Genomic DNA, 26918 nt, shown 5'->3' on the forward strand with positions numbered 1-26918 from the left:
CTAACGTTAGCAGCTCTAACTAATGTGTTATTAGCAATGGAAGCCATTTCAGTCAAGAAAATGACATTTTAAGAGACACAAGTTCATTTTCTTTTAGCAAAAAATGTTAACATTTTCAAGTTACCTGAATTTAACAGTGAATGAGAATAGCTGCAAATTTTGCACTTCCTGTAAGTGCAGAATGACGTGTGTATATTTTGGGAAAATATGCCTTGAAAGCATTGAAGGCATCTTTCTGGACTAAGCTGGTTATCTAGTCAGTATAGCTAAAAAAAAATCATAGCTATGCTAATAGCTAGCTATCAGTACTAGACTTAGAAAACTAGCTAGAAACTAGTTGATTGTAAGCATTAGCCATATTCGTGAAAGCATTTTAAAGCATCTTTATTGCTGAATATAGGCTACTACTAGCTAGTTTGCTATCATGCTACTATGCTTTTACATACAGTATATTTTTTACTTGCCACTACCAAGAAAACAAACTAGCTAGAAAGTTGTTTGCAAGTAAGTATAGCTAAAACACATAGCTTGTAATGTATTACAAACATTTTTTTTACTAGACCTAGATAACTATCTAGAGAAGCTGACTATTAACATTAGCCAAACACAAACATTCAACACAACTTTCTAGCAGAATATACTCCGCTATATAAAGCTGGTTTGCTAAAGTGTATAGCTAAAAAAATACATCATAGCTAATGCAATGCTTAACATACTATTTATTTACCACAACCTGGAAAACTAACTAGCTATAAAGTAGTTGAATGTCAGCATTAGCCATTGGCTTGATAGCATTTAAAATTATCTTTCTAGCAAATTATGCACTTAACTGGTTTGCTAGCCAGCGTATATCATAACAAATAAATAATAGCAAAAGTAATGTTTTACATACAGTAACCTAGAAAAACTAACTAGCAAGGAAGTAGGTAGCTAATAGTTAGCATTAGCCATGGTCTTGATAGCATTTTAAACTATCTTTCTGGCAAAATATGCACTTAACTGGTTTCCTAGCCAGTGTAGAGCCTAATAAAATACATGATAGAAAAAGTGCTTACATCCAGTATATTTATTTGTATCACCACCTCGAAAAACTAACTAGCTATGAGGCTGTTGATTATTAGCATTAGCCATGGTCTTGATAGCATTTTAAAGTGCCTTTCTGGCAAAATATGCACAAGCTGGTTTGCAAGCTAGTGTAAGTAGTTTGGACACTAATTTCCTCATTGATTTGTAATGTTGTAAAGTTATGTTTCAAAACACTTTTTGAAAACATACTGCTCTAGCAGGGAAGTGGTTTCATGCTAGCATTAGTTGTAGTTTAAAAAGAAAAAGAAAAAAGTAAAAGAAAATATAAAATGGGGTTTTTGGGGCAAAATGGTATTCCAAGTTTTCATTCAGAATTTGATTTTTTAAGTTGCTGATTTATTGAGTCGCAGTTTACTATTACTTTGAGATACTGCACATTTTGCTTCTATTTTCTTTTGTTTTTAATAGCAACAGTTGTTATGCTCTTTTTTGTTACGCATCTTTGGCTTTGTTTTGTTTGCTAGGTGCAAAGTAAATAAATTACTTATGTAGCACTTATCAAACAGGTGCATATGGCTGCCTTGTGAATAAGGTGAAAAGAAGCAGTAGCAAAGGTAAAGATGAGAGCCCACTGCAACAACAAAAAGTCCTCTTAAGCCCTTTGATTCTAGTGGAATAAGACTACTCCTCCTTATCACAGAAGTATACATTAGATACTACCCATGCAAAGATACACTTCATCGGCAGTTCTTAACTCTGCCATTGTTGCAGCCCCACTCAGGTCATGAAGAAAAACCCCTCTTAAGTAATCAACAGCCCTGAAATGTTGCATAAAATCAACGCTGATAAGGAGAGAAAAAAAGAGGGAAAAAAGCAGAGTCTGTGGTGAAGGAGCCTTGATTTGATGTGAAGCTTCTCAATTCTGGAGAGGAAAGTAAAAATGATCACATTCATCTTCAGCCATCTGATTGGACGACTATATTAGAAAGCAGCAGTTGATATCAAACCACAGGAATGCTGAATTTTTTCTTGATAGATTTATCCATGACACTGATAAATGATCAACTCCTCTGCTGTGTATAATATCCCCTGAATACTCGTTTACTACTCCCTTAGGTGCAACATTCCTCTATTAATTTTTGCCATCTGTATTTGTAGTGTTGTCTGTGTCGTGTGCTCACATCTGTGTCTAGACTGTTCAGCCCTGTTGTGATTTGTGAGACAAGACATGATGCACGAGAGGCTGGTCCAGCTTACACTACAGTTGTCAACGGTCAGAGGTCACATCAGCTTAGCTAAACATGTGAGTAAACAAGCTCCTCTTACAGGTCCCTGCTAGTGCTAAGCAAAACAGTCCAGTCCGTGCAAACCGGTGGCTTAAGTTAGAATGCTTTGGTTGAATCAGAGGTTGATATTTTTGAAGGTTATGAAGGAAATGGTTAAGGCCCAGCTTCAAAACTTATCTTATTTTAGTTTTCAGAGGATTTTTCATGATCAGCGGTCATTAAACAGAAGAAAAGAAAAAGGGAAAGATAAAAAGGAACAAAGAGGCTAAGTGCAAATTCAATTCTGCATATCAGGAGCAAGCCTTTGAATCCGTTGTCATATCACTGGTGCATAAATCACATCAGATGTTTTACAAAATTTGAAAGAGGTGGTGGATAACAGGCTTCAGGCGGAGCTCTTCGGCTATAAATGTCCGTCCTTTAATGTCTGCAAGTGCAAACTGTTCAAAGTTTAGCAATCCTCCTTCATCTAGATACGACAATATCACTGCAGTTCAACAAATTGCACTGTGACACTGATCATGTTGCCGAGCATCATCCATCATCATCACTGCACAGCAGGGTTTGATCTAATTACTGTGACCTGAGATGAGTTAGCCTGTTCATGTGTGAGCTCATCTATCTTATAAATAAAAACTTGACAGCCTTTAATGAGGATGACAGCAGAGACAGCCCTTATTAAGGGTAATAATTTGATATTAATACAAACTTTAACTTTATTAGTACACTTTTATCTGCAATAGTAATGCAGGGAGCAACTGCATGTAAAAATAGGTTTAAAGAAGTTCATCCCAGTACCATCTAGCTATCTATCACAGGCTAGTAGTCAATCACAGAGCTGACATATAGACACAAATAACCACTCACACTCACAGGTTAATTCAAGACACCAATTAATCTAACAAGCTTGTCTTTGGGTTGTCAGGGGAAGCCAGTAGTACCTGAAGTCAACCCACACACATGAGGGATGAACAAGGGTGTGTGAGCCACCTTTTTTTTTAAACTTTACCCTGTTCTGCTTCCACAACCAGCTCTGGAAAGTTTAAATAGGCACCAAGTAGCACCATCAACAAGACAAGGAGTCTGCAGCTATACCAACAGCTCTGTAAGACTCTACCTCATAGGACTGTCAAATGTTTGATATTTATATTTTTTCAAAACCATGTTGTCAAATGATAGAAACTCTGTTATTTTAGTGATCAGTAGTCTTGTAAACTAAACTTGACTAAAAGTGTTCATGCGACAAAATTAATTAAGATTTATAAAACAATGCCCACGGATAACTTTACGCAAGTCTCATTGTAAATCCCAGTCCACCAGGGAACGTGTGCATGTAGACCTGCCTCCTGTTCCACCCTTTACACATCTACAGTCAACCTTACACGGTCAAAGCAGAGCTCAACAAGAAATATATTATCTATCATACAGTATATCAATATAAATACTGCCGCTATGGTCTGCAGTTCTCGCTCCTTGGTGTTTGGATTTCTACATCAAATGATGACAGTAAGGTTTGGCCACCTGGGATCAGCACGAATGACGGTGAGTTTCATGATAAATTGTATGAAAGGTTTTTAAAGATGAATATTAACAAATTTTCATCTTAGGAAGTAAAATCGGGCCCGCCATGCATGCGTAGAACTCAAACTGTCTGTGGGGGCTTTGGAAGTCTGCAAAATCCTGATCAAATTGTTAAGTTAAGCTGTGATATCCCTATTTTATTTGCAACCTGTAAAGTCAACATTATTATCAAAGCAACAAAAAAATGGTCTTTTTTTCCCCTAACTTATTTATGCTGTAGTATGTAACCTTTTTCAAAGTGTAAACTTCTGTTCCATAATCTTAAAAATGTGGATGGGCACACTCAACTAAACCATCTGGAAAGTAATGTCAGACTTCAAAGCTAAGTCATGGAGTGTACAAATGTCAGAATGCCAGAGAATAAAGGAGAAATGCAGACAAATTTAAGGTAAAAAAGGTTATATACTAGAGAAAAGTGGCAAAAAAATGGGTTAAAAGGGCATTAATGTGACTATGTGCACCAAACAATGATTTCCCCAAGAAAGTGGTTGAAACAATGTTGTTTATGCATTCACGGATGGCAGGAAAATTTTAATTATGATCAGTCTGCACAACAAAGTAGAAAACATAAATGATGCCAATTTTGCATATTCATGTTGAGTCATTCTGTTCATCCAAAACACGCTAAACATGGCAGCATCACCTTTTTTCACTAACATTTAATCTAATTTCATTGTGCAGAAATGTGGCTGTTGGTCTGCTCGCAACCTACGAAAACCCACGAAGGCTATGATACTTTAAAAACATAGAGGTGCTCTGTTTAGAGCTAGAGTTTGCTTTGTCCGTTCTATTATAGTGAAAGGCTCATCTCAGGGGATAAAAACCTAGCTTTAATTGTCATCAGGTGTCATACACCAGTGAAAAAGTTCATTTATAATCTAAATTTTTCTTTTTATGTTGAATTATCCTGCAGATTGTTTGATATGTCTTCTTGAAGGGATACTATATGAGAAAATATTTTAAATTGATACAAATGGGTTATTACACAAAATAATATGCCAATTCGAACTTTTAAATCAAATTAAAATCATCACATCAAAACAAGATTCTCATCATGTTGTTGTTTTTAAGTTTGTGTTCTACTGAGTTCTAAAAATTTCTGTCAGTTCCTTGTCACTACTCAGAGAGCAAACACACGTTTGAGAGAAGAGAGATTTTGGTTGGCAACTAAGGCTTTTTCTGGATTTCAACACACTGAAACTGAAAGGTTCATTTTCTACGTTGAAAACGTTGAACAGCGATCACTGGATTGTAAAAATGTCAGCAGGTAAGACTCTGAAACACCAAACACTGTCAGTTTGTTTTTACTGAATGAAAAATAGACAAAATATTAAGATTACTTACTTAAAGTGGACTTCAGAGTACATGAAAACACGTTAGTCTGACTTAAATTATAATAAATTGAATGTTGCAAAGTCAGACACATCCCCAAGACAGTGTGGTTGGAGATCAGTTCACTTTTGCATGAAGTTCTGCCAACTAATCTCATTGGGCTGTTCAGGCTGTGCAAGTGCATAAAGGCTGCAGAAAAGCCTTCAAGTTTAAAATAGTGCCATTGAACTTGCACCTTGCAGAACTACCTTTATTTTCAGAAATTAAAAAGCTACATTTTTCTTGTTAACTAAGCAAGCAGACTCATGAGCTCTGTAAACTGCATTTAACTTGGGTTAAATTACTAAAATTTTTGATATTCATAATCGGGTCCGATCAGGTCTAATTTCTCTTTAAAAAAGCTTAAAAACACAGCTCAGTGGATGACTCAAAAGTCATCTCAACCTTTTAAATGTTCTCTCATTTCATTTTCAGTCCATAACAAGTTCTTTTTTCTGTGGTTAAGTTCATGTTATAATCTTCAATATACCCGTTAAAGCAGGTCTGTTTCCAAACAGGAAGTCAATTACCCTAAGTTTAAGGGTGCAGAAAAATCCAAAATGACAGAAACAGTTTAGAAGGCAAAATAGTGGAATTCTAAAAAGGTCATAATCAATTGCATATTTTGCATATATACTATATATATATATGCATTATTAACTGCAGAAATTCTTAGATTAATCACAATTTAAAAATGTTAATCTTTTGACAGTCCCATTAAAATTTAATGCAAAAGAAAATGGAAAAAGTATATAAATACATCATTATTGTTTTGTATGTATGCTGCGATCTTTGGTCATGAACACCTTCGAAGTAACAATTTCTCTTACACCATCTGAGGGTTAAATATCCTAACTCTCAGTGTAGCTCCTCTTAACTGAGTGAGCATGTAAACATACTGAGTGTCACACATTTCTTCTCAATACACAACACTTCTTTCTTTAAGAAAACTGTATTTATTAGCTATGTGTTAGCCCACTGAAAATTATATTTAACTTTGTACAGATCAGTGCAATGTGAAAGCTGCACCCGTTGTTTTCCAAAGAAATTCAAACTCAGGAATTTCATATTTACAATACTAATAAGGTAATAATACAAACTCAGAGAGACCCTCTCTACTCTTCCGAAACAGAATATACCGTAAATCCTCAAATAAAGACCGGCGCCTTTATTTACAAAATTGACGAGGGCACCAGGCCTTTGTAAGAAGGAGGCTCTTTATTTAGAGCCAGGCCTTTATTTATAAAACTCTCTATCTGAGCCATGTTAACAGCTTATATTTTCATCCAAAACAACACAACACTGATAATGAAACTTCAGCAGCTGTTAACAGTGATTGGACCTTCCAGACACAGGTGTCTCTTTCATACGATCATACAGACACATTCACTGCACTCAGGTGACCCCAGTTTCACTAATTATGGGACTACTAGCATCAACTGGCTGGACTTGGATATATAAAATATAAATATAATACTGTATATACATAAAGCGAGTTGAAATAAATGAAGAATGCAAACTAAAGAGAGCCAAAGCCGACACCACTGAAGGTCACTGTTTTCCTGACAATAGTGTGGCCACTGTGATGCATTTTTTGTTTGTGCAGCACTCCTCTTCTCCTCTCGTGTGTCTCTTTAATGCCACTCTGCTGCTGCCATATGCCTGGGAGCAGCTAAGCCTATCTCCAGCCTCTGAGGGGAAGGCCTTACCTCTCTAATAAGACTGAAGAAGAAGACAAAAGCTCCTGCGAGACCTAATTTGCACACAAATAACCAGAAAGAAAAGAAAAGGAGACTGAACCACATGTGACTTTTCCTTCCGAGAGGTGTTACTCATCCTCACCATCACTGTCGGACGATCTTTCAATCCTGAAACGTAGAGTTATTCCTCCTCTGTGTTTATGTGGTGATGATATGGTAGAAAATCAGCGGTGAACCAGAAGCAGAGGCCACAAAGCTAAAAATGGAGCGCAGATTTGAAGCTTGGCTTCTCAAACATGGAGTTACAAGTTATGATTTTCAGGGGAGAATAAGCAGCAATTAGTGTGCTGGGTGTTTCCATGTGAGTGGGTGGATAAGAAGAGTCCAGGGGTGGGAAAAGACAAAGCTATGAACCACAGATGGATTCAAGGACGGCCAGATATCACAGGCTTTTGGAGCCAGTGGCATTATCAATGTTTTTGTAACAGATGGGTTTTAAATGTCCTGCATTTTTTATTCTTTTGTTTTATGTTAAAATATTCTTGATTTATAACCTCATTGGTCCCAGATAATAAACAACACTGTGGATATATGTTTACCTTTAAATAAGAGGATTTTTTCACTGATGTAGGTGCAAGTATCTGACTTTTTCATTTCGGTTTGACTCACATTGACAGACACTGCCATGCTTTTGAGAAAATCAGCAAAAAATAATCATTTTATCTGATCAAGAAGGCACTTCTCTCCATGTCCATTTCTTTCCTTCCCTATATTCAGTTGCATCAACTCTTAGATTTCATCTAATCTGCTGAATTTTTTATACATTCTCCAAAATGTGTCTTTCTGGATCTTGCTAAATGCATTGCCTAATGAAGGAGGTGGCATACATAGATCAATAAAATTATAAAGTTTGACAGCCTGCAGTAGAAAAGGTTAAAATCTTCACTGTAGAGAAATAAAAGTGTGAATAATGCAATTTAAATGTTCATTAAAATACAAAAAAAAAAAGAAATGCCCTGTTTATAAAAGGTCCTTTAATTCAGAACTGTGAAACCTGGTGTCTGAAACAGCTTTCCAACGTCAATATCAACATGGAGCCATGCCGTGTCCTTTTAGAACTTTCCAAAACCAACAAATCAACATTCACACCCACTTTATGAAACAGCTGCCGAGCTGTGAGGGTTAGAAAGCAGCTTCTCCCTCCAGCTCTCTCTGTCATTCGTTCAATAAGTGCAACTCTCCAAATATCTTCAAGGACAGACCATGTGAAACTGTGGCTGTTATCCCCATACTTAAACAATTATAGCATCTCTCTGTGTGACAGCATGGGTTTTAGACTGCCTTTAGATGTTAAAACAGCACTTTTACCTTCAGTCTCACACAGACATATCACACAAACTCATTCTTTTCTCACTAATACTAACTCTTCAATATGCCCTCACAGCTGGAGGGTAAAGAATGGGATAAGACACAAAATGTGTCTATTTCAATGGGATTTTCCCATCATGCCCTTGTGCAAAATATGTATTTATATGTATTCAAATGTTGTCTGCTGTACAGTGATCACTGCTGGGATTCCTTTCCTCATGTTTCTCGTTAATTATTGTTTTGATATTCAACACTTCTGCACCATGACTGAAGTTATTTACTGAGTTACCAACTTTCCTCCTGTGGCTTATGGTGATCTACATAAAAGACTGGTGTGCTGATTCTCAAAGGATGTTTCTCAACCCTCCATTTGTTTCTTTGCTCCATCCTTATCAGAATAAACCTGCCTTTACAACAGGTGTCAAACATGCGATGTCATTCTGTAGTAAATATGAAAAGTACATGGAGCTTTGTCAATAATCAAAATTTACACCCAAAGTTAGGGATAGGGATCATTAATTTTTATTGATACTGATATCCTTATCGATACTCCATATTAATCAGAGTCCTTATCAACACCACTATCCATACTTTTCTATAGTTTGGTGGAAAAACAAATTAGGGACAAATAAATTCAAAGTGGTCTAAGCTGAGTAGTGCTTGAGTTAAAAAGACTAAGGCTGTAACATCTGTTTTATATCCCTCAAAAATGAACACATTCTTCATAGAGTTTCTTGTCAAATTTTTTTTCCCCATTTATATGTGACTTTAAAACATATAACATTCAAAATAAAGTCGTCTAATTTACTGAGGTTACATGAACGCATCATATTTTCATCTTTCAGCTCGTTAAGTTTGTAAATTAACTTTAACTTTGCAGATTCCACCACAGATTTCTACACTGGATTCATATTTTTAACAGGCAAGACTTGCTACAAAGTTTGGAAGCACTTTTTAGTTTTTTTATTCTAAAATCTTAATTTTATCAATATTTCTAGTTGTTTTAGTGATTATTTTCATAAATATGTACACCTTACGGGGGTCAACCAATAACTGGTCTAAAATGTTGATACCAATTATCAGCAAAATGCCAATTATCAGCGCTGATATTTGGCATTTTGCTGATAATTGGTATCAACATTTTATTCCATTGATAACAGATGTGATTAATTAATTAAATAGTAACCCACTTTTGGCTGAGTGCTGGCTCAGCTCTCCTTCTGTCTAATGTCCTGCCCACAACACTATCTGACAGGTTAAGACGTCACAAGAGTTCCAGCCAATCAGCAAGCAGCCCAACTTGTTATATGAGCAGAGTCTCTGGACGTCACTTTGACAATGAAATACTGTTGATATTTCTGAAGTTAAAAGCACAACAATCCTTCACACTGAAGGTCCTGAAACATCACAGTATTGTGTGCAGATACTGTACTTGGTATCATTTTTAGCATATCAGCCTCTTATTATGTGAGTATGTAGTCAAGGCTGGAGCCATGTCTATAGTTCTGGTGAAATTTTAACATAAATGATGACAAAAGTAGAGCAGACTCTTTGCACTGAAAAATTCTCAAGATGAGATATGAAGATCATCTGATAAAAATATAAAGCACTTATACGGTGTTTTTAAGCACCTGTATCTGTACTTCGTGTCAGTAAGTACCCATATATAAGTACTCATACTCGTGCTTAGTCTGGAAAAATGTGGTATCGATGCATCTCTATCAAAATAGCACTTCATAAGATGTTTTTACCAAACAGTAAACTACTGTCCTTAGTTCATGGATAAATTTCACATAATAAAGGAGAAAAGCGGTTAAAAGTGGCCCTTCTAGTTAATGCTATGAGCCATCCAAAAGTAGATGTTTTGTGAGAAGCTCCCAGCATGAACCAGGAAGGCCACTTTTGACAGCTGTTCTCTCTCATTGTTCGTAATTCAACGATGAAACAAAAACAGTGGTTATCTGTTTGGTATATACACCGTATGGAGTGTCAGATTTCTTGAATAGTCTTCACTTCAAAACAAGAATTAAGCAACAGCAGAGAGGCGTGCCTTTACTTGTCACCGTCTGTTATTGTTTTGATTCTGACAGTGGAGTTGACATGCTACACATTTAAAAATGAGCTGCTCAACATGCTGTGATAGCTGGAAAAGATTCTGAAAAACCTCAAACACAAGGCTCCTCTTTCACTCTGACTTTGGATTTTATTACCAAATCCTTATAAAAACACTCACCTATCTTGAGGTTTTAGAGGGGATTTTTTATTGTGGCTGAGCAAAGAGGGATCAACCTCCTCATACTTTAAAGGTCTCACTCTCTCTGTACAGATTCTTTCTGTGATGTTATCAGACAGTTGGAAGAACAACTGGAGCCTGTCAGCAGTAAAAACAGGACACTATTTTAGACACACAGCACTGTGCCAAAGTCTTCCTTCACTATTAGATTTGTTGTTTTAGCAATGTTAGTGTAATTTATCAAGCCATTCCCACTGGAAAACATCGTAGTGGGAATGGTTTGATTTTTCAGCATGGCACCAATCCTAAGCACACTGCTGATTCTAAGAAATTATATTTAGAGAGAAAATTAGCTGATAAACACTGACAGTCATGAAGTTGACCTCACAGGATCCAGATCTGACTATAATAGAGGCTGTATTAGGCCACTGGGACAGAAATAGAATTAAAAGACAAAATAAATGTATTTTTATGGCTGCCGGCTGAGTTATTCTCCCAAATCAATGACAAAAACCTCCTTAGCTAATAGTCTTATTGATCCCAACATGTATAATTAGCAGGGGCAGGATGCCTAAATGATAATTAACAGGCACATTTGCTTGGAAAAGCTTGGACTTTTAAATTGACACATAGATCATGTGCATTCACAATGAAGATAGACCCCAAAATTTGTGAGAAATCTGTGGGTACATCCCCTTCATTTTATAAACTGAACTGCTTCAAATGTTTTTTAGTAACAAAAAGAGACACTGTAAGAGTCCAAACCTTTTAGTTGCTCCCATTTTTCCAGAGGGATTCTTCGCCCCTTCAATCATATCCGACTTGTTTGACAACTTCATCAGATAACACAGCGGTGTTAAGAGGAAATGTTAGGTCAGTTCTTACTATGTGTCTGTCTGTGTGAGTGTCTGTCTTATGAGTGTGTATTGGCCGTCCTCTTTGACCCAGTGGCTGCTCCACCGCAGGATAGCGGCTCTCTTGAGAGGAGAAAACTATCAGTCTCAATAGGCAGGGAGACACACACACGCTAAGGTGCTTCACTGTAATTTCACAGCCATCAACCTTCATCACAGAGCGGGGGCAGAGGGTTCAGGACGGAGGCAGAGAGAGGTTAAAGGAAAGAATCCTGTCCGTGTATTCCTCTCCAGCCTACCAGCGCTCAACAATGAAGCTTATTTTAGCTTTTTTAGAACACTAGAAATCACCATGAACACAATGGAAAATTCAGGTTCTGTTTTTGTATGATTCAGGTGAACTACATGCCACGCAGCAGAGGAACCAACACATTTGAGATAATATTCTCTGCACCTATAACTGGGTTCATTCTTGTTAACTTATCACCAAAAGTTGCAGGCAAACAAACAAATACTTTTCTATTTTCAAAAATACCTCACTAACTTTGTCTCTCTCATCTTTTTGGCTCACATCAGCTTTGGCTGCAAAACACAACTGAAGATCTTTATTCTTTTAAAGTCACAGTGCTTTTTACTTCTATTGATCACAGAGATTGTATCACTCAAAGCATGGTATCAAAAGCAGCAAGAATCAGAAATTTTGACAACCTTGATATTGAGGGTGGGCATGATTTTTGAATTTCTGACATAAAAAGATCAAAGATTTCACAATAATTTTTGTTCTTAAACTATATTTTTTAGTTACTTTAGCTGTACCTTTTCATCAAGATGACTAAAACTAGGCTAAAATGTAAAGTAGTTTTAGTGGGACATTCCAAATCCATGATATTTCTCCACTGTGGGTAAATCTGTAAAAAAACAATGCAGCTGTAGCCATTCTGCCTCTCAGCTGTAGAAAGCAGGGAACGTAGGTTTGGCAGGGTGCATATAACACACTATAATGATATCAGATTTAGGCAAGAGAATAAATGCTTGGACTTAAAGTAAAGACTAAAATGTGAGGACTTTTTATGGACTAAAACTAGACTAAAATGTTAAGCGTTTTCATCAACTAAAACTAGACTAAAACTAAAAAGGATTGAAATGACTAAAATGTGACTAAAACTTAAATACATTTCCTTTAAAGACCATAACTAAGACTAAAATTTAAAATAGCTACCAAAATTAACACTGTGCCAAAGCCTGCCTGGTCCCCAAATCTCAGGGTTTTTTTAACAGTGTAAGTGCTCCATACTATGCTAAGGCACAGAACACTAATTTTCATAACAGCTATTTTAAATAATGGAGGAGGGTTAGAGAGCCATAAAATTAAGTAAAGTGACTGTCTTGTTGTCAGTGTTTGTATCACTCCACTGTGCAGACTGTGTGAGATCTCAGGTCTTGTAAACTGCATACAACTTATTACTTATGACGTGATGACATGTCCATCTTTGGGCCTGGTTGGTCTTAAGGTCTTAACACACTGTGTCCACTATTTTTAGATGCATAAAAATTAGTGAAGATTCTGTGGCTCTTTGACTGCTTTGGAAAAAATTTGGATCCATCCATCCTGACAGAGATCTTCAAACAGCACCAGCTCACAGGTCACAGCGCTGTGTTAAGTTGGAGAGAAGGAGAGCAAATTCTCAGTTCAGTCTGTTGCGTGGCTATGAATACAAATTTTGGCACACTATTGATTATGTTCCATTGTTGATATCCACATAAAACAAATCACAATGTTTAAAGTGAGGTTTCAGAGTGAGGGAGAGAGGAGGGGGAGCTAGAGTGTCATAGGAGAGATGATGCTCTGAATCATCAACCAACCATTTAAATGACTTGGACTGATGTGAAAAATGCAAAAAAAAAAACAAACCTGTTTCCATAAAAAATAATGTCAGACAAAAATTTTAGCATCAGTATGTGAACATGATTAAAACAACAAACGATTGTTCATTTTGTCAGACGAGAAAACTGACTCAGTGTGAAAAGGCACACTTCACCGGGGGAAGGGAGACAAGCATTACTTAGCAGGGTATGGAGTAACTGGCCCTAGTATGAATGCACTCTGAATGCTGCTGGCTGGCTGCCATTAAAGTCTCCGTAAGGAAAAAATAAATAAGAAAAAAAAAATCTTTATCTTAGGTTTGTTGCATGACAGGCCACGGTGCTATGAACCACCAGGCCAAATTTGAGTCATGAAAAATATCGCTAAGTTTATAAAACTATGCTTCAAAATCATGAAAAATGAGGCAGTAAAAACTGCACCAAGATGGTGTGGGCGTGTCGGTTGAATGAGCTGAAGCCACGCCCACTCATGCTTCTATCCAGGCCCTGGCCAGAGCAGAGAGATTAAATCTACTGTTGTCTGGTACAAATCTCTCTATTATGATACTTTTAATGACCCGTAGTCCACCGTGGCTAATAGTTGTTGGGAAATTTACCTCCCAATGCATGTAACTGGCTGTTAATTTTCAGTGAAGGCAATGACATCAGCTAATAGCACACTGTACTAAGATTAACCACTCTGTGATTTTACATCATTTTAGCTTTAGGGGGGCGGGGTATTTCCCCATCAGGACCGGTGATACAATACACAGTGGTGTGAATTTAAAAGACTGTATCTTAGTCACCATCCCCACTTAACATGCACCACATGTAATGTTAAACAGAAGTCAGTTTGATATCTCAGTTTCAGGTCTGTTATGGGTTCGGTTCAACATAAATAAAGCAACGTAACGTCCCAGATATATTACTCTAGGTTTCTCTTTGTTCCATCCAACCTTTCTTTTTTTAGCAGTCACAAACATTATCAACACCTGGATCATGGTGTGGATACTGCAATGTTTCCTCCATTCAGATGTTCTCATTTTATAACTGCATAAACTGAACTGTGCCATCCATACAGTAAGGGGTCTGCATGAATACACATACTGTTACACCTCTACTATGCAGTTGTATTTGTATTCCACCATATATCATCTCCCAAATACTGCAAAATGTTTTGCATATGGCAGGTTTTCATCATATAATGCAGTCCAGCTCTTTGCTATCCCTTTTTGTCAGCTACAATAAAATCTTTCTTTGTATTTTGCTATAGAAGCAAACATTTTAGGTTTTATCAGCTGGACGTACTGAAAAGAGAAGCCTCTAAATATTCATGAACATATACATAAAAAGTGCTATCTTACTCTGCCACAAATACTCATACATACACTCACAAAGGGAAAAACTTCCGCTTGAGTAGACATTGTGTCCTCTGCGGCTTCACTATATCTGCATCTCCTCACGGCCTGATGAGTCTGCTTCTTTGGCTCCCAGAGAGAAAGTTATAATGACAGGGACGCTCTCGCCTCAGAGAAAGAAGAGTCACACACTCACACAAACATTTAAATAGAAGCAACACAGGCATTGTACCTATTTTCAATGGCACCTTCGACTAATAAAGCTTATTAAAAAGAAAGCAAATACTCCTTCTACATAACTAGCATACCAATGAACGCACAGCCAGCGTGACACACACACATCCCCTCAGGTCATCCTGCTGATGCTGACTGCAACCACAGAGAAGACGCAGGAAGCATCTCATTCGATTCAGCCATTCAGGGATTAAACAGAAGTGAGCTCAGCCAGTCCAGCTCTCATTTTATCAAAGCCTGGAGGCCGGCAGAGTCAGCCGCAGGTCAGAGTCGATGTCTGTCTCTGTGTTGATGTTTTTACGTCTCCATCTCTCTTTCATTTTCTCCTTATGCAGAATGAAAGGCGATGCCTCCATTCACCCTGAAATATAAACAGCCCATTTTGCTGTTGCAGATATGGGGTTCAGCTCTGATTTGAACACAAAAGTCAGCAATGATGTGCGATTTCTCTCAGATGCCCAGATACATTCCCATCATGCTCTACACCGAATTCTCCTTTCTACTCTAACATCACCTCCTTTAGAACGACGGCAGCAGAGAATGCATGACTCTGTCACATTATATTTTGTAGAGTAAGCCTGTGCAGTGTGACTAGTGTGCCTGGAGCAGCGTAGCGTGTGGAGTCATGATGCTTGATGGAGCATTTGGGGACCAGGGGGGAGAGAGAGAGAGGAGATTATCAGGCTCCTGAGCAAGCCAGCTGCCACTGGAGCTGTGTGGGCAACACTACCCCCTGACTCTTTCTCTTTTTATCTCTCTGCCTCTTTCATGGTCACCCTCATTAAACAGCGCTGATAGCTGACATTTCTGTGCCCCGGCACCGTCAGCAGTGAGGGAAAACTGGCAAAGCTTTCGCATATCAGTCACGCTCGAAACAGGGCAAAAAAAATCTGTCCTCAATGTGTCCAGTGACGTTTGCAAAAAAAAACTTGGTCGGTGTATTTATAGAGATGAGTCAGTATATTTGAAGAGGTGTGTAAAAACTGCGTAAAAGTGAACTCAGTCATGCTGACATACATAAATAAACATATGTCTATAATTTACATTTCACAAGTATGTGTATGGAGCTGTTCTACTACTGAGTGAGTGCAGTCATATGAGGGAGTAGGAATGCATCGGAACTGGTGCTTTTCTATATGTGATACTGGCTCGAATCAGCTGGACTCCTCAGTTTTGGTACCAGGCACCACACCGCGTTCCAAATTATTATGCAAATGATATTTTTCTCTGATTTTCCTAAACAGTCGATGCAAATGACAGTCAGTATAATTTTCAAGTCATTAATCGTTACAGCATAATCTAAATTTTATTGAACAAACCTCCCAATGATGACTGTTTTCTTCTAAAATAAAAACTCAAAATGCACTGTTCCACATTGTTATGTACAACAGAGTTTCTAAACATTTTATAGGTTGTAAAGAACTGAAAATGGTCATTTGTTGAATTTGCAGCATTAAGAGGTCATACTTACTGAAATCAAAAGCTATTTCAATCAAAAACATCTTAACAGGCCAAGTTATCCTTTGCAGCATGAGATGGTGCATTGTCATGCATGAAGATAATTTTGCTACAGAAGGCACAGTTCTTCTTTTTGTACCATGGAAGAAAGTGGTCAGTCAGGAACTCTATATACTTTGCTGAGGTCATTTTCACACCTTCAGGGACCCTAAAGGAGCCTACCAGCTCTCTCCCAATGATTCGGGCCCAAATCATGACTCCATCCCCTCCTTGCTGCATGAACCCGTTTGTGCTCTGAATCAGCCACAAATTTCTTCACAGTACGATGATCATGCTTAAGTTTTCATGAAATATCTCGTGTTCTCATACCTTGTCCAAGGCATTGCACTATTTGAGGCTTTTCGGCAGCAGAGAGATCCTTTTTCTTTCCCATATTGCTTGAAACCTGTGGCCTGCTTAATAATGTGGAACATCTTTCTTAGGTAGTTTACCTTTAATTAGGCTCACCTGGCAAACTTATATTCACAGGTGTCTGAGATTGATTTCAGTGATCCAAAGAGCCTGAGACACAATACCATGCATGAGTTTAATTGAAAAACAAAAAACTGAAAGGTTGTGACACTTAAATCCAATTTGCATGGAACACGGTGTACTTGTCCATTGTAGCAGATACAGTAACGGCATACGTTTAGGCATGTATGATACAAAAGATTCACTGTGGGTCCCAACATGCCACGAACCAGAGCTGGAAAGTGGAGGGGTGTGGCTAAAGTCATTACATGCCTCTCATGCATCTAATCATGATGCTTGGTGATGTTGCTTCTCACTACCCAATGGCTGGAAATGTCTTGATTAGGGATGGACACACAAAACCTATACTTACATCAGTTCTTATAAGAGGGAATATTTGCTTTTACTTTTTGAGTAAATGTCTACTCAGCTGATTCTACTCTGTTAAAATTGTCCATTTTTTTTTTTCACCAGCTCAGCTCTCTTGGAAACTCACCAGAGGTGATACTTTAAAAATACCAGGTATTAGGTACAAGTCATGCCTGTACCACCAGAAGAAAAAGCACCATTACTGTATGGTATACTTCTGAAGCAGCCACAGAGCAACACTTAAGCCTTCTTCAAAAAAAAAAAAAAACCCTCAATAAGCTTCCTGTATTCTGCAGACTAGAGATGTCTTCACACCTTACCCACATGTCAATACTTATCTGATCATGAATATGCAAAGTTTCTTTATTGTTATCAAAACATCCTGTAATAAGAAACACTATTGCTGCACACAGATTTCCTGGAAGTGATAGTCAAAATGAAAGTGCAGCCTAATCCATCCAAAAAACTCGATGTGGCTTTTTGAAGAAAAGTCAACAGAAGACAAAATCACCAACAGCTTCAGAAATGTGCTTCAAAGTCTCAGCAGTCTTTCTGAGAATTACGAATTGAACAGCTGCCTTTCAACACAGCAGCACCTCCATCTGAGCGTAATAAAGCAGCAGCACAATCGGCAGCAACGGGAACAAAACGGATAAAAAGTTTCTCTATGGAATGAGAACAGCGCTCCTCTTCATCCAATTATGTGACATCTGTTTATCACCTGCTAGTTTGATCAAATCTTTATTAGATTACACAAAGACATAGGTACCATAAGTTCTACTGACACAGTTCATGTGCTTATGTGCACACATTTATACAGTAGGGCATATTTCAAGCAGAGGTGCTTCTGCCCTGTGAGATTAACTGTGAATAAACTGATGCCTAAATGATGGTTTAATATCTGTAAAAACAGCCTGAGAAACCAAAGGCTGTACAGTAGCAGTTAAGTGCTCCATTTGCTCCTCTAAAAAGAGTTCATTGTTGTTTTAAGTTGAAGTGCAGATAAATTAGATGTCATATCTAACTGATAAGCAGCCAGTTATCATTCCTGCATCACTGGCACACTGTTAGCACAGCACGGCATCGAGGGACTGTTTGTACTGGAGGAAAACAATTATTATCTCCAAATAGGGAGGAAGGGGGAGGGGAGCACCATCCGTAGAAATTTTAATTAAAAGACTGGCAGAGTTTCATCTCACTGTGACAACTCCATTATTTCACAATGATAAAACAGTCTCTGAGCAGAACAAATTCAGCTCCAATGGACTGAGTTTCAGCAGCAGTGTAAGCGCTAATCGTCTCCCTGACCTTGGCATTTTGTATCGCACCGAAGTGGCGAGGTGAGGCTGAAATTAGAGTAATTATTCAAATGTGGCGTCACTGAGCTTTGTGCTGGGTTTGACTCCAAGCTGATGAGAGAAACCCCGGCACATAGCTGGACTGCGTTGCCTTGTTACACAGGTATAAATCTAAGGTGGGCTTTTTCTGTGTCTACACTGGTCACACATGTAAAGAGAGCGCTGAGTCCATCAATCTACCTTTGCTTTTCTAATTCACCAGCACCATGCTGCACCAATACATGCAGGTTGAATCACAGCCTTGTTAAAATGTATTATCAAATTTAGGGAAGAGTTTACACTGCTAATGGTTAATCACTAAAGCTGATTTGATTTATTGACAGAAGTATGTCTGACTGCGCTACAGTAAGTGGCGATGTCCTTTCAGCCAGGTAGAACTGGACTCCAATCACTTCCAGTGAGGCACACAGTTCATCTACTGTTTAATGTTGATATTATTAATCTGTTAAAAAAGACTAGATAGCAGTTAGAAAAGGTGTCCAGCTAATTTCATTAACCCTCATAGAGCACTCATTGGAAACTTAGAATTTAAAGGGGACAAATTTTACCCTTTTAAGACAAGTCTATATTGTTCTCAAAGGTCCCCAAAACATGTCTGTGAAGTCAGTTGCTGAAAAAACACTCCAGTAGTAAATCTTAGAATGGCTTGTTTTAGCACACATTTTCTGAAAGGTGGAGAAAGCCGGGGGTTCTCATACTTGAGGGGTCCTCTTTAGGCTCTAGAATAATATTGGTGGATATCCCAATACTTTTTACTTCTATCACTTATATATATTCCCTTGCCCATTTATGGAAAAAAAATCCTTAAACTGTATGCATATATAATGAACACATATAAAGTCATATGAGTATTTACTTGCACATTAAAAAAGTACTTAAATACAAAATACTCATTTTACAGGACATGGTGAGGTTGACTTTAAATTCTCACATCTTATAGAGAATAGACAAAACTGGCTTGAGATTACTGTATAAGCAATGGTGGTTCCACCTGTTTTGTCTTATATTTCCAATGGGACACTTAAAATAATCGCAAATATTTAATAGCTAAGTGAATTTTAGTAGTGATGAGACTCACAATAGTATAAGAATTGATTAATGCCATTAAAGTACAATTAAACTGTTACACTAGTGTAAAACTGTCTGAAATCATATATCTATTTCACTATTCATAACATATTTTTCTTTATAATTCTACCAGGAAACATAAAAACATCAAATATATTAAACAAAACTGACAAAGCAGGGGCAGAGACGGGCATGTTGCATCAATTAAGAAGCTCTCTAAAGTGCAGTGGCATTTTGCACAGGTTGACTGTAGTCCATCTTATTTTGTAAGAACAGGGTTTGGATCATCCTTTTTCTCATTTTCATCCACACTAAGTCAAGGTGGCTGGGGCCAATCACAGCTGTCACTGGGCAAGAAGCAAGGTACATCCTGGACTGCTCACCAGCCAATCACAGGGTTGACATATGGAGACAAATAAGCAGGCACACTCAGACTAATGGACAATTTAGCGCTGCCAGTCAGACTAACAAGACAGTGTTTGGACTGTGGGAGGAGGCTGGAGTACAGGGAGAGAACCCACACATGCACAGGGAAAACATCCAAAGTCAATACAGAAAGGCCATGTCAGGCTGGGATTCCAAACCAGGAACCATCTTTCTATGAGACAACAGGGCACACCATAGATAGTAAATTCAGTCTGCTTTTATAGTCACACCAGCTCCTGCAAAGCAAGTCAGTGATGCGCTTGTTGTGCAAAGTGTCGGGAAGTTTTAACATACCTTCATCTGGATCATTCCTGGCCGACGCCTCCAGCAACGCCACGCTGGCAGCGAACGACACTCTCCTCTTGACCTCCTGCTGCAGGTTGTTGGCGTTGCGTCCCTTCTTGTCAGCCTTCCGCTTCTTGTTCTGCATCTCTTTCTCGTACACGGCCCATCTCTTCAGCTGCTGCGTTCGCCTCTTCTGGGCCGCCCGCAGCCTCTCTAGACTGGGCACCTTGTCCAGCTGCTGCAGCTCCTGGATCAGCTCCAGGTGGTTGGCCATGGTGCCCAGAGGATGAGGAGGAGGAAGGGGAGGGAGAGTGGAATGGATGATGGTGGAGGGGGGGTGACACTGGGGGGGGGGATTTAGGAGTCTAGCGAGGGCTGCACCTTCGGCCGTGGCCTCCTCCTGTCGTCATCTTCATCATCATCCTGTTAGCGGCAGTAAACCTGAGAGAGAAGGAGGCGGAGAGCTCAGCCAGGAACTTTTACAACCTGAAACTTCAATAAATACACCAGCAAATCAAATGTGGTGGAAGTAGTTTGACGCTGCATAAAACTTCTAGTAAATCTTTAGAAAGATGCACAGGAGGAAGATTGACATTCTAAAAGTGAGCATTGGTCTGATGTACCACATCAAAGTGCACTGAGCTGCATTTTAGTGGCCTAGTTAAAGAAGGAAGATCAAACCAACCCACCAAACATCCAGCAAACGCTGAATAAATGTGCTTTTTTGCTATCATTCAACTCTTTCTACCTGAAACTGCCTCCTTGTATTGAATTCAGCACCTAAAGATATCAATAGAATAACATTTCTGTTCAACACAAAAACGTGAAATAGAAATAAAAGCAAAATGTCACTTACACCACTCAATGCTCCACTCTCTATCATATACATGCTACAAGTATCCTCAAAATGATGCTTTTCAGGGTAGCTCTACGTGAATAGGGGCCAGTTTTTAGTTTTTTACCAGCCAAGCAGGTGTTGCTGTCTTAACTTTCCACTTGCTTTGTGAGCATGCTTACATCCTCCTACAAGGTTAACCGCTTCCTGAATGCTACTGGTAGACGCCAGTGTGACAAGACGCCGATAAAGAGGAGAGAAAAAAGCAGCCGGGCAGTTTATAGCTAAAGAGGGGATTTTTTGCGTAGCCCCATTTTGTATAAACATGAACAAAAGTCCCCTTTTAAAACCGAAAGCTTCACTGTCAGCAAACCCATGTGAGTTCCTAGTAGTTTTTAGACATCCACAAGAGAGCAGCTAACGCTATGTTCAGTGATTCTGTAGAAAACTCTTGCAGGAGAGGACGAACTCACTTTGAAGTCCTAGCAGGTATTGCAGAGGCCACTATGTCAAAACAACTGTATTAGAATCAAATCAAATAGACATGCTGGTATATCTAATCACTTGCTGAGCTCATTAAGACTGCTTCCTTCTTAATGTAACAATATGCGTATATCTTATTAACCCAGGCTAAATAAATGATCCTGATAGAAGTTTTCCAATCACCTACAATTCAAACACGAGCACATGCACTAAAATAAATCACAGTATGATTTCCATCATCCAAAGACCAAATTGGCATGCTGTATGAGTGAAGTGTCTTCTTACCTACTATCTTATGCATGCAAAATACTTCTTCATCTCTGCAGCCCAAGAACAAGCATTGCCTTAAAAAACACCTTCTGAATCAGTGTGCCCCATGCAGGTTGTCTGCAGCCAACTTTATGCTGAATTTCCGCTGTAGCTGCTACTTAACTGCTAAAAACATGGACAGGAAACAAGCTGTATAATCACTTCCTACAGCGTCACTACAGCAGTGTGTGAACAGAATATGTCATATGAAACTCGTCTGTAGCTGACTGAATGACAAAAAAGGCAACTAGACATACAAATGAATCCCCAAGCTGCTGATTTTGACACCTGTCGATGCTCAGAAACTTGACAGCACAAGCATATTTCTCTTGAAAAGAAAAAAACTCTCCTCAAACGCTAAAATGAAGACAAAGACAGTCTGTGTGAGCAGAAGCCGGAGCTAGAAGTGTCTTAAACGCAGTAAATTGGTTTAAAGCTGATGATTTGTAAAGGCTGGATCAGCATCCAAAGGTTGATCACAAGAGGATTAGCAGCAGGGTCTCAAATTATTCTGGATCAGTTTCAGAGTAAAGCTGTCAGCACATTTTTTCCCCAGCTAAGACTTTTCAGGAAGACAGACGGCAGATGCACAACTAACAGACTCTCAGCGTGATCTAATTTGCTGATTTGCATGATGGTTATAAATATTGAAGAATTTCTGGGGTGGAAATATGTGACTAATGCGTCTGGGATTTGAAGTAGAATATTAACAATTTTGAGTATTTCACAGGAATTTTTAGACCTTTCTTCTATCTGATCATTATATCAGGATTTAGCTTTTTCTCTTCATAAAAGCTCTTTTATCAGCTTAACTGGATTTCAATTCAATACTAGAACCACCAGGGATCCCTGAATACCTAAAACAGCCAGTGGGTAAAATGTACCCATTATTTTAGAGCATTGGTTTTCACAAAGACCACTGATCAAGAGCAATCAATTAACTGCAGACAGTTGACAGTTGATAAACCACACAGAGGGAACAGGATCACCTTCAGAAGATGATCAATCACATCCAAAATCAGCTATCTCTCAGTCCTGGAACTTTCCCACCACCAGACTCTTTTTCACTCAAAAACACTGAGCTTATCTATTGACATTTCCCAATATAAAATGCCTTTTTACCTGTGGGATCCATGTTTAAAGTTGTCCTATGACTTTTGACTAGGTAGAGAGAGAGAGAAAGTGTTTTCATGGCAACATCTAGTGAGGTGGAATAAATGCAGTATATTTCATCCGCATAGCGTTACTAGATACAAATGGCCATTTTGAAAATCTGCATATATTTACGTATTTCTAAAAACCACCAGGTGCTCCACAACAAGCTTTGAGGAAAAAGTCAAAAACTGACTGACTTTAAAGTAGGGCTGAACGATTTTGGAAAATAATCTAATTGTGATTTTTTTTCCCCCTATATTGCAATTGTGATATGATATGCGATTATTCCTTAACTTTCTGTTATTCCTAAACAATGGCTGAACAATTCTTTAAAGGTGTCTAATTCTGAAGATTTTTACTCGTATTGCACATTGGACATTATCTCCCTCTTCTCATTTTCTGCATTAACCTTTTCTATTCCAATGCATTTCCTTCCTCCCTTTTTGGCATCACCCTCTTCTATTTGTTTCCTGTTTCCCTCTTCTCTTTTTCTGTATCACACTCTTTTTCTATTTGTCTACATTTACGTCTTAACTTTGCAGCCCCAACACAGCTTTAGCAGGCCATTCGAAGTGAGTTTGGTTTTACTCAGTGAGTCCTCCCATTAAAGGGAAGCTTTTCTTTGCCATGGTAAGTCTGCTAAATGTTGCTCAGAGAATTAATACTGAGTATTTGAAAAAATAAAGAGTACGATCCACTTTGTTGAGTGTCTTGGTATCACAGTGGTTATGACTTCACTCCATACAAACAAAAACTGATTGACTGCTGAATTGATTGATTAATTGCCTGATTATGTCATAAGCCCCAATACACAATCACATAGCAATCAACACTAACCACTGCACAAGCAATAACAACTATTGATTACTTTAATGCTATTTTGAAGTGTGGCTGAGCTCAAATCTCCTCACTGATCACTTTATTAGGTACACTTGTTCATCTGTTCTACTGAAGTTTAAACTGAACATCAGAAAGGTCATTTATTTAACTTTAAATTTGTGGTCTGGCAGAACTTTCAGTTGCTTGAGCCAAACTTTGACCGTAACATCAGAATCTGACAGCAGAGATTCATCAGACCAGAAAACATTTTTCCAATCTTGTATTGTTAAATTCTGGTGAGCCCCTGTGAATCGTAACCTCAGTTTGCTGTTCCCCAGATGACAGGAGTAGTTTGGTCTTCTGCTGCTGAAGCTCATCTAACAGTTCAACATATTGGGAATCAGAGGTAATTTGGGTTACTGTTGCCTTTCTATCAATTCACACAGGTCAATTTATCCTCCCCTGACCTCTGCCATCAACAAGGAATTTTAGCTCTGTTAACTGCAGCTCCCTGGAGGTTTTTCTATTTCTGGTTGTGCATGAAAATCCCTCTAACTGCACTTTAAAACTCAATTAAATCACCTTTTTCCTCATTTTGATGCTTTACTGACTTCAAGAGATTGTCTGGGCCATGCCTACACGCCTGAAAGCACTTGCTGCTCTCCTGCTACTGGCTGATTATAAATTTGCAGTTGAACAGGTATACCTAATAAAGTGACAGTGAAGCAAGTGATGCATCTTAAATCCAACATTCAAGATCAGAGACCCCTTGACAACTGGAAAACAATGACACAAGTATGAACACATTTTAGCATCTTCTTAACACTTCCATTCTTTGCCTGTGAATATACTGTAATATCAGCACATTAGCAATCCCAGAGTAATGTGACATTATCCAAAGAGGTGATAAATATTGGGTTATTGTGTGTTCTGTGTTTCACCAGTTCCTGACACCTCTAGCAGAGACACATCCATTAAAGTCCTGACATGAAACAGACCCTTCAGTTCATTTTACTGCACCGTCAGAGCTAAAACAGGACACACACCATGCTGGGTTAATGGACACTGTTAGGATGACGTGCGAAATAAAGATTAAAGTTGTGAGCAGCAGCACAAACAGCTCATCTGCTCGTGTTCATGCTACCTCTTTTCATCTTACATCTCAAAAAACTGCTGCTGTCATTGTTTAGCTCACATTATACCTTTAAAGTTCACGATGAATAACACTAGCTTTGTTGTAAAGCTTTAATTGCCATATTTTAGCAGTGGAAAGAAAGTTCACTTGGCTGAGCTAATGCCAAAAAGTCACCTGTTCCTCTGTGGTTTATAAGAGCTGCTTTTATTGAAGGACCTGATGAAACAATAAACACTGCAGAGTCTAAACTGCACATTCACTCAGCGGTGGTCACAACTAAAGAACTGCCAAGGTCAGAATAAACTGTCATGGAAATAAATGTTTGCCTGTCTAAAAACATCATAAGAGACAGGCAAACATTTAACCAATAGTATATCACACTTTAAAGCTGGGGAATAAGTGCAGGAGTTTTAGAACCTAAGAGTTAGGGTGCACCCACCCTAGGACCGCTGTAGCCCCCCACCCTATGGCCACTGTACTCCCCACCCAGTCCCCCACTGCACTGACTCACATTGTCCCAGACCAAATTGGGCCTGAGCAGGGATACATCATCACGCTGTAATGCGACAACATGGCACATGCAGTTTACAACTCACTCAGTTCAGCTCAGTTCAAACAATTATATTAATCCCTTAGGGGGCAAATGGTTCAGAGAAGCTTGAACATAAAAACATGGATAAAAACACAACAACAGCAACAGTATGTAAGCTAAAAATACAAAACCAGACCTAAAATGAACACTGATATAACTAGGCAGACAAATTGATAAATAGAATAAGAACAGAAGGTATGGGTTTGATAAAAGATAAAAAAAAATTATCTGTGTGGGTTAGACGAAAAAAAGACTGTAAGAAATATAAAACCTAAGGAGCATTTACAAGAAGCATGATCTCACAGAGTCAGCACAAAGGAGAATAAACAGACAACATGATGGTAACTTTCCTCACTTTGTTGATTATTTTAAATAGTTTTGGTCAGATACAGCCAGAGTTTGAAATGATTATTGAGAGAAACAACTGCATCAATTACATCTTATCCCCGTTGCACACCTTTGTTCATGTGTTTGCATGAGCAATCGTACCGTGCAGATCCACACCTCTTCCATCCAAGCCAGAGCCAAGCTCTCTCATGAGCCAAACAAAGTGGATTTAGGGGGTCAAACATATTTGGGCATGATGCAGCTGCAACCTCATAGTGCCACACTGTAGAGTGCCACACTTGGCCTGGTTGCCTAAAGCTGTGCCAGAGCACTTCTTCCTCCCCCTGTATCATGCTGGATTGCACTCACATTGCCAAGCCGAGCCTCAGCCTGGCGCACCAGACCATTTATTTTTGACGGCCACTCTTACAGACCTTCCATCTGAGACACCGTATATCTCAAAACAGAACTGCCGTAATTTGCCAGTAAAACATATTTCCAGTCTTAGATTTCTTTTAAAAAATTAAACTTTATTCATGAACAAAGTCTGGCAGTTACATTCACGAAATAACCAAAAATGACAGACTAAGAAACATTTCATAAATAAAAATGAGAAAAGAGCAGAGATCTTATGTAGGATTAAAATATGTACCCATTTTAGAAGTAGATAACTTTGTTAGCATTAGCTAAAGCTAACATAGCTATGCTGGCTATATAATGAACATTTCTCCATAAGCCAGTACAGTTAAGTTAGTTTAGCAACATAAGCTTTAGGAGACATACCTACATAGATAATGTTGTTATATTGCTTATGTAGCTGCTTTGTGAGCTTAGCTTTAGCTACATAACCAGGTGTCATAACCATATTTGCAGCCTATATGACCTTTTGACCTATATGACATCTGAATTTAACAA

General features: G+C 38.5%; 1 protein-coding gene across 5 annotated transcripts in view; it reads right to left on the bottom strand.

Moving 5' to 3' along the window:
• The window catches only part of ppp1r16b (protein phosphatase 1, regulatory subunit 16B), a 172435-nt gene that overhangs the window by 90368 nt on the left and 55149 nt on the right, over window positions 1-26918 (bottom strand). For 4 of the 5 annotated variants that reach the window (XM_041780060.1, XM_041780054.1, XM_041780045.1 and 1 more), the window contains exon 2: window positions 20358-20789. In XM_041780060.1, the coding sequence (XP_041635994.1) occupies window positions 20358-20622 (265 nt within the window). In that variant the 5' untranslated portion in view covers window positions 20623-20789. Of the gene's footprint in view, window positions 1-20357; window positions 20790-21951; window positions 22072-26918 lie in introns of those variants that run through there. The other variant, XM_041780037.1, reaches the window with a different exon arrangement.

This window comes from Cheilinus undulatus, linkage group 3 (genome assembly GCF_018320785.1).
Source record: "Cheilinus undulatus linkage group 3, ASM1832078v1, whole genome shotgun sequence".
Classification (NCBI taxonomy): Eukaryota; Metazoa; Chordata; class Actinopteri; order Labriformes; family Labridae; genus Cheilinus; species Cheilinus undulatus.